The sequence below is a fragment of the Medicago truncatula genome, chromosome 5, assembly GCF_003473485.1.
Source record: "Medicago truncatula cultivar Jemalong A17 chromosome 5, MtrunA17r5.0-ANR, whole genome shotgun sequence".
In the NCBI taxonomy this organism is placed as follows: domain Eukaryota; kingdom Viridiplantae; phylum Streptophyta; class Magnoliopsida; order Fabales; family Fabaceae; genus Medicago; species Medicago truncatula.
The window spans coordinates 29,762,956-29,780,516 of NC_053046.1; the positions used below are offsets into that span (position 1 = coordinate 29,762,956).

General features: G+C 33.8%; 1 protein-coding gene across 1 annotated transcript; it reads left to right on the top strand.

Moving 5' to 3' along the window:
• The first annotated feature begins 218 nt into the window (after positions 1–218).
• LOC11419710 (uncharacterized) lies at positions 219–16,906 on the top strand. The gene is made up of 15 exons (XM_039834715.1): positions 219–1,572; positions 1,650–1,766; positions 2,147–2,283; positions 2,399–2,609; positions 2,711–2,948; positions 3,022–3,172; positions 3,244–3,526; positions 3,864–3,976; positions 8,690–10,106; positions 10,290–10,409; positions 15,407–15,543; positions 15,630–15,840; positions 15,944–16,181; positions 16,258–16,408; positions 16,486–16,906. Exons 1-15 carry the CDS (start codon positions 273–275, stop codon positions 16,786–16,788), a joined length of 5,127 nt encoding a protein of 1,708 aa, XP_039690649.1. The 5' UTR covers positions 219–272; the 3' UTR covers positions 16,789–16,906.
• Positions 16,907–17,561: the final 655 nt, after the last annotated feature.

A 17,561-nucleotide genomic window follows, 5' to 3' on the forward strand; every position in this document is an offset into this window, starting at 1 on the left:
AACACCCACCAATTATTATATTGTTTTCAAAATTTCGGATAACGAAAAAAGAAGGTAAAAAATGTAGAGGATTTTGACTCCATTAAGTTGGCTTATTGAGATGTGAATGGTCATATGAACTAAGGATAGTGTCTCTCACATAGGCTGTGAGATCCATGTGAGAATTCAATTGTCTATAAATAAGAGCAGCCATGTGAAATTTCATGTGAACCCTTTCTCTTATTTATTCATGAAACTCCAACACTAGTACTGGTCTCAAGTCTCAACATAAAATGGCCATTCTTCTAACTATGCTTGATATTTTTATTATTATAACTATTAATGTTTTTGTTGTATTGTCTCATGTATCCTATGCAACCGATACCATTACCAAGTCTGCTTCATTGTCTAATGGCAGCACTTTGGTCTCTAAGGATGGAACCTTTGAGATGGGTTTCTTCAGACCCGGTAAGTCCTTAAACCGCTATGTAGGAATATGGTACAAAAATATCCCCGTTCGAAGAGTGGTTTGGGTTGCAAATCGAAACAATCCAACAAAAGACGATTCAAGCAAATTGATCATAAGTCAAGATGGAAACCTTGTGCTTCTCAACCACAATGACTCTCTTGTTTGGTCAACAAATGCATCAAGAAAGGCTTCAAGTCCTGTTGTGCAGCTCTTGAACAATGGTAATTTAGTACTTAGAGATGAGAAGGATAACAATGAAGAAAGTTTTTTGTGGCAAGGGTTTGACCATCCTTGTGATACACTATTACCTGGAATGACGTTTGGATATAATCGAAAATTAGATTTTTATTGGAATCTCACTGCTTGGAAAAATGAAGACGATCCGTCTTCAGGAGATTTATATGCATCTGTGGTCTTTACAAGCAATCCCGAAAGCATGATATGGAAGGGCTCAACTAAAATCTGTAGGTCTGGACCATGGAATCCTCTCTCTAGTGGAGTTGTCGGAATGAAACCCAACCCGCTTTATGATTATAAAGTTGTCAACAATGAAGACGAAGTGTATTACCAATTCGTGCTCAGGAATAGCTCCGTTACCTCTATAGCGGTACTCAACCAAACCCTATTGATTCGTCAACGCCTTGTTTATGTTCCTGAATCCAAAATATGGAGCGTTTACCAAATCATGCCATCGGATACTTGTGAATATTACAATGTTTGTGGAGCAAATGCACAATGCACGATTGATGGATCGCCAATGTGTCAATGTTTACCTGGATTTAAGCCAAAATCACCACAGCAATGGAATTCAATGGACTGGACGCAAGGATGTGTGCGCGGTGGAAATTGGAGCTGTGGGATTAAAAACCGAGATGGGTTTCAGAAATTTGTTAGGATGAAGTTACCCGATACAACAAATTCTTGGATTAATCTAAACATGACACTTCAAGATTGCAAAACCAAATGCTTGCAAAATTGTTCTTGCACAGCTTATACCTATCTAGACCCAAATGGAGCAGTCAGTGGTTGTTCTCTTTGGTTTAATGATCTTATTGATTTGAGACTTTCGCAAAGTAGCGAGGGCGATGATCTCTATATTCGAGTGGACAGGGATTCAAATTTTGGTAAGGGCTTTTAAAATATTTTAGTTTTTGTTTAACAAACAATAGTGAACTCAATACTTTGTTAACTGTGAATATAGGTCATATACATGGGCGTGGGAAGAAAGTGGTCATGGTGGTTTCTATCACAGTTTCAATGTTGCTTGTGATGCTATTGGTATTATCCTATGTTTATATATTCAAACCAAAGCTTAAAGGTAAGATTCTTATAAAAATTTCTTTTCAGTTTTGCCAAATTTGAAGTCATGAAACTGCCTAATTTCTTGAGTTGTTCATAAAGCAAAAATAGTAGTTTTTTTTTTTAAAATAAGCAACAGTAGTAGTTGAAAAGTAATCATATAAGTTTATAATTACATACATCGACTTTTCAACTACTTTTTTTGTTTATATTTCATTCCGAAGTAACAATTTTACAACGTAACTATTTAATCTTTTCATAATATATTTTCACCCTAGAAATTAGGTATTGACATACTTTTATGCATACAATCATATGACTTTATGTCAAATTTTATGATTGTTTCTAAATATAAGTTTCTATATTCAAATTTCATTGATCCCATCTAATAAATCAAAGGGAAAAAAGAAAGAGATGGAGGAGAACATGAAGATTTTGATCTTCCTTTCTTTGATCTAGCTACAATAATCAAGGCCACTGATAACTTCTCAACCAACAATAAGCTTGGTGAAGGTGGATTTGGACCCGTATACAAGGTAAAGTTTTAACATCTCTAATAATAAAGATAAAAAAAGAACTTCAACAAAAAAAAAAAAAAAAAAGACTAACAAATTTCATTATTTTCCACTTCTTCTCAACTATGAAATTCAGGCTACATTGCAAGATGGACATGTAATTGCAGTCAAAAGACTTTCAGGAAATTCTGAGCAAGGATCGAAAGAATTTAAAAATGAAGTCATATTGTGCGTTAAATTGCAACATCGAAATCTTGTTAAGGTTCTTGGTTGTTGCATTGAAGGAGATGAAAAACTGTTAATCTATGAATACATGCCAAACAAAAGCCTTGATTCATTTCTTTTTGGTTTGTAATTTTTTTAAAAGTCTAATATTTATCATAATAAAATGACTTCTTTTATAGGATTGAAAAAAATATATAACCATTTCATTGTACTATCTTGGCAGATCCAACTCAAAGTAAATTGTTAAGTTGGTCAATGCGTCTTAACATCTTGAATGCAATTGCTCGAGGAATTCAATATCTTCATCAAGATTCTAGATTAAGGATCATACATAGGGATTTGAAGGCGAGTAATATTTTACTAGACAATGAAATGGATCCAAAAATTTCAGATTTTGGCATGGCTAGGATGTGTGGAGGTGACCAAATTGAAGGAAAGACAAGAAGAATAGTTGGCACATAGTAAGTATATTATAAAAAAAAATTTAACCGTAAATAATTATCGTTATATTGATTCTTGTGTGTTTCCTTTCAGCGGTTATATGGCACCCGAATATGTGATTCATGGACTTTTCTCTATTAAATCAGATGTATTTAGCTTTGGCGTATTATTGCTTGAAACAATAAGCGGAAAGAAAAACAGAACACTTACCTACCATGAACATGATCACAATCTTATTTGGCATGTGAGTACAAATATGAATCAATGATTTTCTTTTGCTAAAGCAATAAATAACAAGTTATTAATTTTTGTTAGGCATGGAGATTGTGGAATGAAGGAACTCCACATGAATTGATTGATGAATGCTTAAGAGACACATGTGTTTTACATGAAGCTTTACGATGCATCCAAATCGGTCTTTTATGTGTGCAACATGTTCCTATTGATAGGCCAAACATGAAATATGTGATTATGATGTTGGATAGTGAAAATACTTTACCTCAACCAAAGGAACCAGGTTTCTTAAATCAAAGGGTGTTGATTGAAGGACAACCTTCTTCTGAGAATGGAATAACTATATCACTATTAAGTGGTAGATAGAGAAACTAGTTTATTTTTAACATTGTTTTGTATCTTGTGTTTGAGAATTTAACTGTTCACTAGGCATGACAAATTTTTGTTGTTATTGCATGGACATATGATGATGTATGATTGTGTTTTCTCTAGTTGGAAACTTTTAAGAAGAACTTCCAATCCAAAGTGTCAAAAACCTTTAAAATAACAGTTTTCAGAAGCCAAACAAACACAATCTATGATTTTTCTCCTATGAATGGACCCATTTTGCTCCTTAGAGGTGATGAAAGGCATAATTTGAGCTAATCTAATAGCAATCACCTTTGTAATTATCTCGAACTTGAAATTGACCATTGATATAGGTCTAGAGTGCTTCACGGCCTCAACATTTAGTGATTCACGAATCAACACCAAAGTGTTAGCAGTGAAGTTTGGCAACATCCAACCAGAGGTGAAGAAGTGCCAAACTGCATTGGTAACATCTTCGTTGACAATAGTCCAATAAGTTTGATAGAATTAAGCTCCAAAGTCATTAGTAGCACTGTCCTTATTAAGAGAGAAAACATTTTTTTATCTCAATTTAAGTATGAATCATTGTTAACAACACTACACGAAATAACTGATTTTCCTATGAATTTATTCGTTGAAAAACATCCTAAATTCGTCAGAAACATTGATTTCTGAGGAAATTATTGATCTATTTCTGCGAATTTCCGAGGAAATATTGTTGTTCTGGATCGGCCAAAGCCTTTATGCCCAATTACTTAGGCCCAATACAATTACAACCCAAATCCGCATTTGGCAATATTACTCGCAACACACCCCTTCTCCGTGAGGGGGTGCTCGGAGCAACTGAGACCAGTTCAAACGAACTGTAACGTCTCTGCCCACGTTCCCACAAATCTCTCCTCGGTGGTTACACTTCCTACAAATTCGTAACCGCCGAGCACACGTGTGCCTTACAGCGGCTATGCAAACACCCACCTCTATATAAAGGGGACTCTTCGCAGTCACCAAGGTAGAATCTATCTTCTCTCTAAACCCCCATTCTGATCTCTTACTGACTTGAGCATCGGAGTGTCTGCCGGTACACACCCCCGTCGGTCACCACATTATATAGCACCGTCAGTCACCTTCTGATCAGGTACGACCAGTGACGCCGTCTGTGGGGAATAACAAGTTATCCTTGGTTTTTACATACAAAAAACCAAGGCTTTCCAAACTAAAATACCATGACTGCCAACAGTGCCAACCCGCACATCCAGAGCGAAACCCGTCGCGTCAACCGTGACGGACAGACCGCCACTCCATCTCATGCAACCAACCCCGAACGAGGAAACTCGCTGCCGAGTCCCCAACCAGCGACACATGTGCAGTAACCGCCTCTCTACGGTCCTCCACGACCTGACGAGGTGGCAGACAATTCCACTCCTACAGAGGCGTGGGTCAACTACCTGCTCCGCACGGTTCAACACCAAATGTCGATAACCGAGGAGTAGAATCGACGCCTTGCTGACTTAGAGAAAGAGAGGTCAAAGAGGCAGTTGACCCCCCTCCATCAAGCTCCTCCCCTAACCTGTAACAGAAGAGAAAGCAGCTTTCGCCCTTCCCGATCCAGATTTCTAAGGTACTTGGTCAACATGAGATCTCCCAGCCATGGTCGTCGCTCACCTCGAAGGAGATCTCCCTGACGATCCTCTACAAGGAGGTCACAACCCAGGCGCAACAGGTGCTCGTGGTCCTCGTCTGACTCAGAAGATGATTGTGATGCTCGCAACGACCGTGCAACTTACGATTCTTTCACTCGACGCATCTGCGACGCCCAAATCCCGCGTGGATTAGAGAAACCACCCCAGATGGACTCTTACGATGGAACGACGAATCCGGATAAGCACGTCGAGAACATCGAGGTTGTCCTCACCTATAGATCGGTGTGGGGCACCATGAAGGGTAAACTCTTCGTTACTACCCTCCGACGACGTGTGACATGAGTTCACTTTTCATTTCATCGATTCGAGTACCCAACCCAAGATTGTGGCGTCCCTCGAAGCAATAGTGCAAGGGAAGAGCGAGCCTCTCAGAGACTGCATCGAGAGGTTCAATAAAGAAGTTGTGCAAGTACGAGATGCCAACGAATCAATGAAAAGCGTTGGAGATATTTCCTTAATGATAAGCGTTGGAGATTGGGAATGAGACTGTGGAGCTTGATGAAGATGAACCCCTAGGAAAAGGAGTAAGGATGCTCAAGGTCCATCATAAGGTATGAAAATTCTGCATACATGTCTTATTGTTCCGATGTTGCTTTATAAATAAACTAAATATTGAATTAGCCCCTAACAAATTGAACGCGACTCAATGTAGTTTATGACAAAAGTAATACTCAAATTACTTCCTGACAAAATTAATATCCAAATTAGTCTCTCACAGTTACATACAGGTAACACATTAGTCCCTATGTTAGAGGGTCCCCTTGTGGCTGCGGTGTTCTTGAATACTATACAACATTTTTGAAATAATATGCGGTGTCCTTTAATATTAATTACATAATCATTTTTGGGTTTCATCCAGTTTGAATTGTATAATATGAAATATTCTCGTTAAAGATCAGATTATTATTTTATTTTTTTGGTCTTAGATGAAATGGTAATATAGTGAAATAAAACTCACACACAATTGTGAGGTCCCAGGTCATAACGTCCGTCCTTGCAATTTTGGCGTTTATCATTGTCAGTTGAGTTAGAATTTTTAGACATTAAAGATCAGATTATATTAGCGAGTTAAGTGTATTTTGGAAATAAAAAAATAAAACGTACAAGAAACCAAGAGTGGGAAAGTTATAGCCCAAATATTATGAAACTGAGCTATTAGCCGGCTAGAAATCCTATAAAATTAAAAAAAAAAAAAAAAAAAACTTTTTGCTAGTGACCCACTCATGTAACTATCTACTTTTCTATAAGAAGAAATTAATGTATGAAATATTAATAAATTTGTGGAGTCTTTCCTCCCTTAAACCATGGAATTGTTTCTATTTTTTAATAGATAGGGAACACTTACGTTAATTAACGCTCAAAAACAAATTTATTTTTCGGCAAAAATAAATGATATTCATTCATTCAAATTGATATAGTACATTGATATAATGCAAATTCGCTAAAAAATGAAAGACGACGAACAAACCAATGTCACAAGATGACGACGAAATCACAAAATAAAAAACGAAATAGATATAAAAATCATTTATTTCAATAAAAGGGAAAGATACGAGTTAGATAAGTGATTTTGGGTCAAAATTGACTCTAAACTACCCCTATTTAATGGATGAAGGTGAAGAAAATAGAGTTTTGATGACGGCTCACAAAAGAGAAAGGGAAAAGAGAGCTACACTCTCTAAAACAAGTTTATATTGTATAGAGGATTCAACAGAAGACCGTCAGAAAAAAAATCCAACAAACTATAATAAAATCTTTGCCAACTAAGATTACCTTAATTTATGATCTAAAAACCTTAATTAGAACCAATTATTTGAGATGTCAACGGCCTTAAAATAACAGGACCCGTTTATAGTGTTGGTATATCTTGAAGTACGTTTTAATGTCAAGTCAATAGCAGACCCTCCATTATATACGCTGTGAGATTTCAATTATGGCTTTTACTAAGTTTTTAAATGAGTTGAAATATTGCACTTTATTATAGAAAATAGATAGGATCTCAACTCGATTTTTTAGTGTTAGAATATTGGCTAATTTTGTACCCAAAAAAAAAAATTGGCCTTTTATAATTATATTAAAGTGAGACATTTCTCTCCACTTCTTATGAAGGTTTGCAGAGGACCCAATTATTCATTGGCTAATCTGTTAAAAAAAAAAAAAAAAAAGGTTAATAAATCAAGAGGTTGGAAGAACTAGACACTCACAAAACCACAAAACAAAATATTTGAATTCCAATTGAAAGAGAAGCTAGTATTTTGTGTTCGACAAAACACAAATATGATTACATTTAGAGAAAGAATATCCAAAAAACTAAAAATTAACTAGTTTTTTTTTTGAGAGAGAAAAAAAAAAGATTAACTAGTTAATGACCAAGAAAGATGGAATCTAGAGATAGAAGAAAATGTCGAATATATCACATTTAGTGTCGGGCATGCCTTGCCTTGAATATGATTGATTATCTCCATAGAAGAAAGGTGACAACTAGAGTATCCATGGAAGAATGGTGGGTAATTTACCCCAACCAATACACATTAGCCACATAAGCACATTTTTAAGTGGTATTCATGAACTATCTTGACCCCACCAACAAATTGCATTTTCATTGGTTGATGGATAAATTACCCACTATCCTTCAAAGGTAATCTAGAAAAAACCTAGAAGAAATCTATGGAAAAAACAAATGGGTTAATAATGTGAGATTGTGTCAAATTTTATAAACTATTTTTTAGATAATATTTCTTCATTGTAATTTTTTTTTTCATACACCCCCCTCATTTATAATTGAATTTGCTGCATGGATAGTTTGATGATAAACTTTGATTCTATATATGTGATAATTTTATTGAATCTAATTCATGTTTAACAAATCAACTTGTTAAATTGAGTGTAACTAGTATTTTACAAAATCGTTTTGGAAGCTAAATGGATCATTTTTTATAAACTATTTTCACCCATCACTTTTTTTCAATCAAAAGTTTAATGAATATGCATTGTCGATTAATAATTATTTTACACATATATGTAATGATACGTTGACACGTCAATTAATGAATATGAAACATATAAATTATCATATTCATTAATTAACTGACGTGACAACACGATATTGAATACATGTGCAAAATAATTTTAAATTAAATTGTTGACATATAGTAATTAAACTCTTCAATCAAAGCATGATTTGAGTTTTTTCGTGACAATCAAACAATTTTTTAGATGTACTATTAATTGAATTGATATTAACGATAATTTTACGACTATCTTCAAATGAATTTAAATTTTTATGCATATACTTTGTTTACAAGAAATTTTCATGTATTTATACCTTAAAAACTTCGGTAATCGTAAAAAGAAGGTAAAAAATGTAAAGGATCTTGACTCCATTAAATTGACTTAGTGAGTTGTAAATAGCCATATGAACTAAAGATAGCGTCTCTCACATACCTTTGAGATCCAATATGTGATTGGAATTAAGTTAGAGCAGCCTATGTGAAATTTCATGTCAACCCTTTCTCTTTATTCATGAAACCCCAACACTTCATTTCTTTTTGATAACACATGAAATTCCTACACTAGTATCCAATCACCATAAAATGGTCATTCTTCTAACTATGCCTCATGTTTTTGTTATTATTATTATTATTAATGTTCTTATTGTATTATCTCATATTTCATATGCAACCGATACCATTACCAAGTCTGCTTCATTTCCTGATGGCAGCACTTTGGTCTCTAAGGATGGAACCTTTGAGATGGGTTTCTTCAGACCCGGTAAGTCCTTAAACCGCTATGTAGGAATATGGTACAAAAATATCCCCGTTCGAAGAGTGGTTTGGGTTGCAAATCGAAACAATCCAACAAAAGACGATTCAAGCAAATTGATCATAAGTCAAGATGGAAACCTTGTGCTTCTCAACCACAATGACTCTCTTGTCTGGTCAACAAATGCATCAAGAAATTCTTCAAGTCCTGTTGTGCAGCTCTTGAACAATGGTAATTTAGTGCTCAGAGATGAGAAGGATAAAAATGAAGAAAGTTTTTTGTGGCAAGGCTTTGACCATCCTTGTGATACACTATTAGCTGGAATGAAGTGTGGATGGAATCGAAAATTGGGTCTAGTCTGGAATATGACTGCTTGGAGAAATGAAGAGGATCCATCTTCAGGAGATGTAATTCAAATTATGGTGCTTACAAGTAATCCAGAAAGCGTAATATTGAAGGGCTCGACTAAAATCCATAGGACAGGACCATGGAATGCTCCGTCAAGTGGAGTAGTCGGATTGAAACCTAATCCACTTTATGATTTTGTATTTGTCAACAACGAAGATGAAGTGTATTATAGATACACGCTGAAGAATAGTTCTGTGATCTCTATAGTGATTGTCAACCAAACCCTAGCAATTCGACAACGTCTCCTTTATGTTCCCGAATCAAAAACATGGAGTGTTTACCAAACAACGCCATTGGATGCTTGTGATTATTACAACGTTTGTGGGGCAAATGCACAATGCATCATTGATGGATCGCCAATGTGTCAATGTTTACTTGGATTTAAGCCAAAATCACCGGAACAATGGAATTCAATGGACTGGACACAAGGATGTGTGCGTAGTGGAAATTGGAGTTGTGGGATCAAAAACCAAGATGGCTTTCAAAAATTTGTTGGGATGAAATTTCCAAATACTACAAATTCTTGGATTAATCGAAACACGACACTTAACGATTGCAAGACAAAATGCTTTCAAAATTGTTCTTGCACAGCTTATACATACTTGGATGCAAATGGAGCAGTCAGTGGTTGTTCCATCTGGTTTGGTGATCTTATTGATTTAAGAATTTTACAAAGTAGTGGTCAAGATCTCTATGTTCGAATGGATATTGATTCTTCAAATTTCGGTAAATGATTTCGAATTGTCCCGCTAATATTTCTATTTTTGATGCATTGAATTAACAAGTTTCTATAAAAACTTACTATTTTGAAGAGTGCTTCTAGGGCATTCATTAACATTTTTCAATTGTTTTTAGTTTTTGTTTAAGAATTAAATTACTAGTGTAGTGACTCATTTCTTGTGAATACAGGAGGTCTTGCACATGGGCATGGGAAGAAAGTTGTCATGGCGGTTTCGATCACAGTTTCAATGTTGCTTGTGATGCTATTGGTATTCTCCTACGTTTATATATTCAAATCAAAACTTAAAGGTAAGATTCTTAGAAAGCAAGATTCAAAAATTTATATAATTAGTTTAATATGTATTGATCTGAAGTTGTTGTATGGCTACATTTATTTTTTTATGAATATAGGTTGTAAACTTGTGTACGTCTTAGGTAAGTTAAAGATAAAAGATAAACATTTAATAATAAAAAATAACAATATAAATCAACCAAAAATGAATTGATTGAATTTTTAATCAAAAGGGTAATTGCAAGCTACAAGGAAGGTCTCTGCCACTTCCAAATTGATGCCCATGACACAACTCTTGGAAAACTTCACAGGAAGGCCTAAAGCTAATTAAAAGCACCTAAGAATTTGTATATAAGATCGACCAAGGGTTGCCATGTAGCTTTCCTCCTAGGGTTATAACTCATATGGAGTCCAAGATACTTACAAGGGAGAGACCTCATGCTACAACGAAGGAAGCTCTCTGCCACTTTCAAAAAGGTGTTATCCACATCGATGCCCATGACACAATTATTGGAAAAATTCGCCCGAATGCCTGAGGCTAATGCAATGCAGCTAAAATCCTCTTAATCTCCTTGAGATTTTCCATAGACGCTTCTCCTATAAATAGAGTATCGTCTACATATTGAAGATATGAAACGTAAAAGCATGATGCTCCCATCGTAAAGCTAGTATACAAACCAAACACCTCCGCCTTCTTAACAAACATACCAAGTCCCTGCACCACCAAAAGAAAGAGAAACTGAGTCAGAGGTAGGGATGTCAATGGGTATCCATGAGTACAGGTATTATGATATATGTCCCTGGCCCATTGAAAACATATGGTGCTCGTTCCTGCTCCTGTAACCCGCGCGAGTAGAGCTATACGGATAATCCACAAGTATTAAGGTATCCACGAGTAATGGCGGATATTCATGGATTTTTTAAAAAAGTTTTTTTAATTACCTAATAACTTCAATTTTTAAACATGTATTTTAATTTCATAAGCCATACATAATCCATTTAAATTTCGTAACCCATACAAATTGCATAATTCTTGAAGTCCATACAAATTTTCAACTAATCAACGTCTACAAAAAGTATAAAAAGCCAAATCTTATGTACAAAATGTATAAAAAGACATACAAATTTTCAAATAATAAGAAACAAGGGTTATTTTAGAAAGTCAAATATATATATATATATATATATATATATATATATATATATATATAAATTGATCTAATTGATTAATGGATACAGATATCCCTGGGCACGAGTACCATCAACTCCATATCTGTATCCATAAAGTAACGAGTAGTTAAATATATGTTTATTATACCCATAGCCCATAGATACCCCCGATAAACCACCCACCTTGTGCCTGTGACATTTTATCTGCAAATTCTCGCGGGCATGGGTATTGGCATCCCTAGTCATATGATCTCTTTGTTCAAGCCCTCGCTGAATATTAATCCTTTGCATGAGCCAACGATTGACTAAAACAAACGTATTATCAGAGAAAACACACGCAAGAATCCAATCACGTTGCTTAAGGTCAAAACCAAATCTACTCATCACATAGTCCAAGAAACCCTTGTTCAACGAGTCAAAGGCCTTTTCAAAACCTACCTTAAAAGAAGGCAGTTTTTCTTCAACTTCCAAGCCTAGTTAACAATTTCATTCACCACTAACGCACCATCCACTAAAAGCTACCCTTAATAAAAGACAACTAGTTAGAAGAGATTAACCAATCCCCCCCGCGTCAACACTTTAGCCACCAGCTTATATATAGAGGGGCCCCAGCAGAGTTATGTGATATAAATTACTCAACTTCTAAGGTGAGACCACCTTTGGGACCAAGGTCACAGAAAAGGAGCAAAAGCTACAAAGCTGGGTAGCATGAAGGTGAAACTGCTAGATAGAACATCAATCCTACATCTACTTTAATTTGAGGTCATAATCTTTTAGGGTGTGTTTGTTTCAAGTTTACCAAATTTATTTCTAGAAATAACATTCCTTGAAATATAAAGATGTGAATTTTATTCCAAAGTATTTAAAAAAAAAGATGTTTGGTTAACATTATAATATTCTCAGAAACCTTAAAAATATACACTATAACATGTACTTGCACAATTTATTCTCACCCTTTTCTTTCGGGAAATTTTTCTGCTCCATGAATGTTTTATATTCGGGAATAAAATTTAGTAAACTTGTAACAAATATAGGCATGTATATTTCTATCATTTTATTTCTAAGAATCTACGAATATAACTTGAGACTACACCCTTAAAAAATAAGAAATTAAATCCATTTGAACCGTGCTCATGTTCCCATCTCAGGAAGTCACAACAAACTCTTTAACTCTTCAATGGTTGTCAGAGAAGTGATCTGTAAAATACCGCACAACTTCCTCACAAACCCCCCACCACATCTTCTATTCATCTCCATGTTGGTATTTAGAAGTGTAGTAAAATATATAAAGTTCGTATCCACAAGGATTGGGTCATGTTTGATTCCTTTCTCTTTCACTTCGCATTTGGGTCCAAAGTCTACAATTTTTCGCTTAATTTTATGCTATTTTAATAAAATAGCTAAGTCTAATATCTTAGTACGTAACCTTCTTCTTTGATCAAAATCGTCTAATGTTTTAGGTCAGTCTGTAACAATTAAAGGTTTGATTGCGTGTTAAAACTCTTGCCACAAAGGTGGTAATAGAACATGTTTAAAGCTATTACATATTGAATAATTAATATTAGGCCAAGTCCCAAAATCAAGGGTTAATAGTCATTCAAGGCCTAGATCGATTTATGAATATTCATAAACACGTAAAAAGCATCAAGGATAAATATTAACCATAAGCAATTCAATTGTATTCAAAGGGAACTCAACTGATAACATTGTTCAAGTAGTTATAGAGAAGGTAATCTAGAGAACTAGTTACTCATGGTAACCAAACAATCATCGTGTTATAATTACATGTCTCAGTGTTGTTTACATTCGCTCATAGCTTTACAAATCATGTTTTTGTTGTTTTCTTATTGTCTTAGCATATGTTTTCCAATGAGGTAGGTAGAGCTGAAAATAAGTCTAGTCGGATCGAATTTATCTGAGCTCGACTCGATAAGAATTAGTTCAGCTCAAAACTCGACTCGAGTTCGATACGAACCTTTTCTTTTAATTCGAGTTCGGCTCGTTTAAAGTTAACGAACAACTCGGTTTGGCTTGTTAGATTCAACTCATTTGTTAGTTTTTTTTTTTTAAATTAGCAAATATATAATTATAAAAAAAAAAAAAAAAAACTATGGTGATGCAGCAGAGTCCGTATGATCGTATGCTACCAATGCATGTTTTATTACTCGGTGATGCACTTCTCTTTTATATATGCTCTTGCTCTCTAATGTTTTTAAACTCTCCGATGTGGGATTTATTTAGTGCACATATTGGTTCAAAAGCCTGCACTTTAGTAGCTTTTTTTTCCTCTCTCTTTTATTATAATTTCGTTGATTGTTAATCAAATTAGTAATAATTATAATATATATATCGAGTTGGTTCATGAACCAAACGATTTGAACCTTATTTAGTTCAAGTTCAGCTCGTTTATTTAACGGGCTTAATTTTCAACTCATTTAGTTCATGAACCAAGTTCAACAATTCAATTATCGAATCGTGTATCGAACTATTTACGAGTTGGTTTGGTTCATGCCAGCCCTAGAGATAGGTCCTCTCATGTTATAGGCAAGAGTTTCCAATATTTCCAAAACAGTATGTGCGAGAAGTGCACAATCTTCTACGCATCGTGCATGACGCAATAATTGTACCCTTTTGAATGCTTATCAGCTACACGACACATATGGATTAAGAAGTAGTTAAACCTTATGTTCTTCCTCAAACATTATAGGACTGATTTCATCGAAACCCCACACTTGAACTTTTTCTTGACCTCAAACAATATACTTATAAAATGAAATTCAACAATAAAATAACGAACATCCTTAACGAAACCACTGGTTTCTATTGCATTTGTTTTCTCCAAAGACTTCGTTTCAATCCTATAAAAGAAAGGGGATATTCAAGATGCCAAGTTGGGAAATAAAATTACTAAACTCTTGATTTTTCAAAGCTCCACCCTTCTAGCCAAAGCTATGGAATGATCCAATTGATAAGGAATTTAAAACCCTTAAGGCAGATAATCTTCATATCATTACTATAAAACAAAACAGTTGATTGGTTCTAAAATGTTGAATTAAATATTGAACAAAAAAAAACACCAAATAAAAATTTCTTTTCCTTTTTTACTAAATTTGAAGTTATGAAACTACCTGATTTCTTCTGTTTTTCAAAATTATATATATACACACACATCTTCACACTTAAAAATTTATCAAATTAAAAATGATAAATTATTCATTAAAATACGTGGATTATCATCAAATTTTATTAGAGCAAAATTCTAAATCTTTTTAGTTCTAACTGTTAAATAGGCTTGAATTTCATTCCAAAAGCTAGTTTAAAGGATGAGGATACTCAAGCATATTTATACACTCAGCAGCCCAGGAACCTAAGCAATGTGAGACAAATAACAAACAACATCAAAACCAACTTCAGCACCCACCCTCTTGCCTAGTGTGGGTCTGGGTCCAATTCCCACATTGCAATTCTTAACTCGGCTCTCATACCATATTAACAATATAGATACAAAATAGAGAATGAGAGAATGAGAACAACAAATGCTAACAAAGACGACTAGGATTTCATAGAATATTATCAATAACATAATATTACAAAAGGTTATAAGAAAATATATAAAATCTAAAGAATATTATCAATAGCATTAGATTACGAAATAAATCAATGTTATGTATTTATGTTTAAATATTAATCCATAGTGAATTGGATAATAATTTTTCACTCTACAAATTAGGAATTTATATACTTTTATGAATACACTCAAATGATTTTATGTAAAATATTATGATTGTTTCTAATTTTAAGTTTCTACTTTCAAATGTCATCGATCCCATTTAATAATTCAAAGGGAAAAAAGAAAAAAATGGAGCAGGACATGAAGATTTTGAGCTTCCTTTCTTTGATCTAGCTACAATGATCAAGGCCACCAATAACTTCTCAATCAACAATAAACTCGGTGAAGGTGGTTTTGGACCGGTATACAAGGTACATTTCTAACATGTCTAGTAAAGATAAAAAGAGAACTAATGAATTTTTATTATAATTCACTTTTTTTTAACAATGAAACTCAGGGTACATTATTAGATGGACAAGAAGTTGCAGTCAAAAGACTTTCAGGAAATTCTTGTCAAGGATTGAAAGAATTTAAAAATGAAGTCATATTGTGTGCTAAATTGCAACATCGAAATCTTGTTAAGGTTATTGGTTGTTGCATTGAAGGAGATGAAAGACTCTTACTCTATGAATACATGCCAAACAAAAGCCTTGACTTATTTCTTTTTGGTTTGTATTTTTTTAAAATGTTTGATATTTATTATAATAAAATGACTTCTTTTATAGGATTGGAAAAAAAAACCTAACCAATTCATCGGGACTATCTTGACAGATCCAACTCAAAGTAAATTGTTAAGTTGGTCATTGCGTTTTAACATCTTGAATGCAATTGCTCGAGGAATTCAATATCTTCATCAAGATTCTAGATTAAGGATCATACACAGAGATCTAAAGGCAAGTAATATTTTACTAGACAATGAAATGGATCCTAAAATTTCAGATTTTGGCATGGCTAGAATGTGTGGAGGTGATCTAATTGAAGGGAAGACAAGTAGAATAGTTGGTACATAGTAAGTATCTTATACAATATAAATTTTAAAGTCATGACTATATCACTATATTGATTATTCTGTGTTTCCTTTTCAGCGGTTATATGGCACCAGAATATGTGATTCATGGATTATTCTCTGTAAAATCAGATGTATTTAGCTTTGGTGTATTATTGCTAGAAATAATAAGCGGAAAAAGAAATAGAGCACTTACCTATCATGAGCGTGATCACAATCTTATTTGGCATGTGAGTACAAATATGAATCATAATTTTTTATTTTTTTTTGCTAAAACAATAAATAACAATTTATTGATTTTTGTTAGGCATGGAGATTGTGGAATGAAGGAACTCCACATAATTTGATTGATGAATGCTTGAGAGATGCATGTCTTCTACACGAAGCTTTACGATGTATCCAAATTGGTCTATTATGTGTGCAACATGATGCTAATGATAGGCCAAACATGAAGTATGTGATTACAATGTTGGATAGTGAAAGTACTTTACCTGAACCAAAAGAACCTGGTTTCTTAATTCAAAGGATATTGGTTGAAGGACAATCTTCTTCTAAAAGCCAAACATCTTCTGATAATGGAATAACTATCACACAATTAAGTGCTAGATAGAGAAAATAGTTAATTTTTAACATTGTCGATACAATACTTGCATTTTGGGATTTAAACTAGCCATGATTGTTTTTTTATTATAGTTATAGCTATGGACCTATGGTGATGTATGATTGTATTTTCTATTTAAAATAAATAAATAATAATTGACAATGTTCAGAAACAATATCTCGCAATTGATATTTTGATGATAAACAAAGAAAATGAACAATATGTCTAATGATAGTGTGTTTAAGTGTGTAGGTTATAAGCATTGACCAGATACTATTAACATTTATCTTTATCAAATTTTAAGTGTGAAGGACGTTCTATATCTCTAGAAAAATAACATTGAGAATTCTTTAAAAATAAAGAGCAGCCAATTACAATGCACTATTTACCACAATTTAAGAAGATGTGACTGTAAAATAGAAAATGAATAAATAAATCATGCAATTAAAACTCGCTAACTGTATCTAAAAAAATTCTTGATGCATTTGCTTCGCTGGAAATTGCATTTAATTGTTTTCTTTTGAAGGGTACAGTCCAATTTCCATTTCATTGTTGTGGTGATTTTGGCTTTAAATCCACGTAAACATTGACAAATTGGTGATCCATCAATGATGCATCGTGCATGTGCCCTATAAACATTGTAAATATTACAAGCATCCAATGACAAGGATGCTAGTTTAAGCTCTAGAGGCTAAAATGTTTTATGTTTAAATTTAATAACTGTATTATGATTAATTGATTATTCATTTATAATAAAAGACATTTTTTTTATTATATTTATT

Excerpts from the sequence above, each read along its gene's own strand:
- LOC11419710 (XM_039834715.1), top strand. The coding sequence starts at position 273 with ATGGCCATTCTTCTAACTATGCTTGATATTTTTATTATTATAACTATT. Across the intron at positions 3,173-3,243 it reads ATCACAATCTTATTTGGCAT|GCATGGAGATTGTGGAATGA; the intron begins GTGAGTACAAAT and ends AATTTTTGTTAG. Across the intron at positions 16,409-16,485 it reads ATCACAATCTTATTTGGCAT|GCATGGAGATTGTGGAATGA; the intron begins GTGAGTACAAAT and ends GATTTTTGTTAG.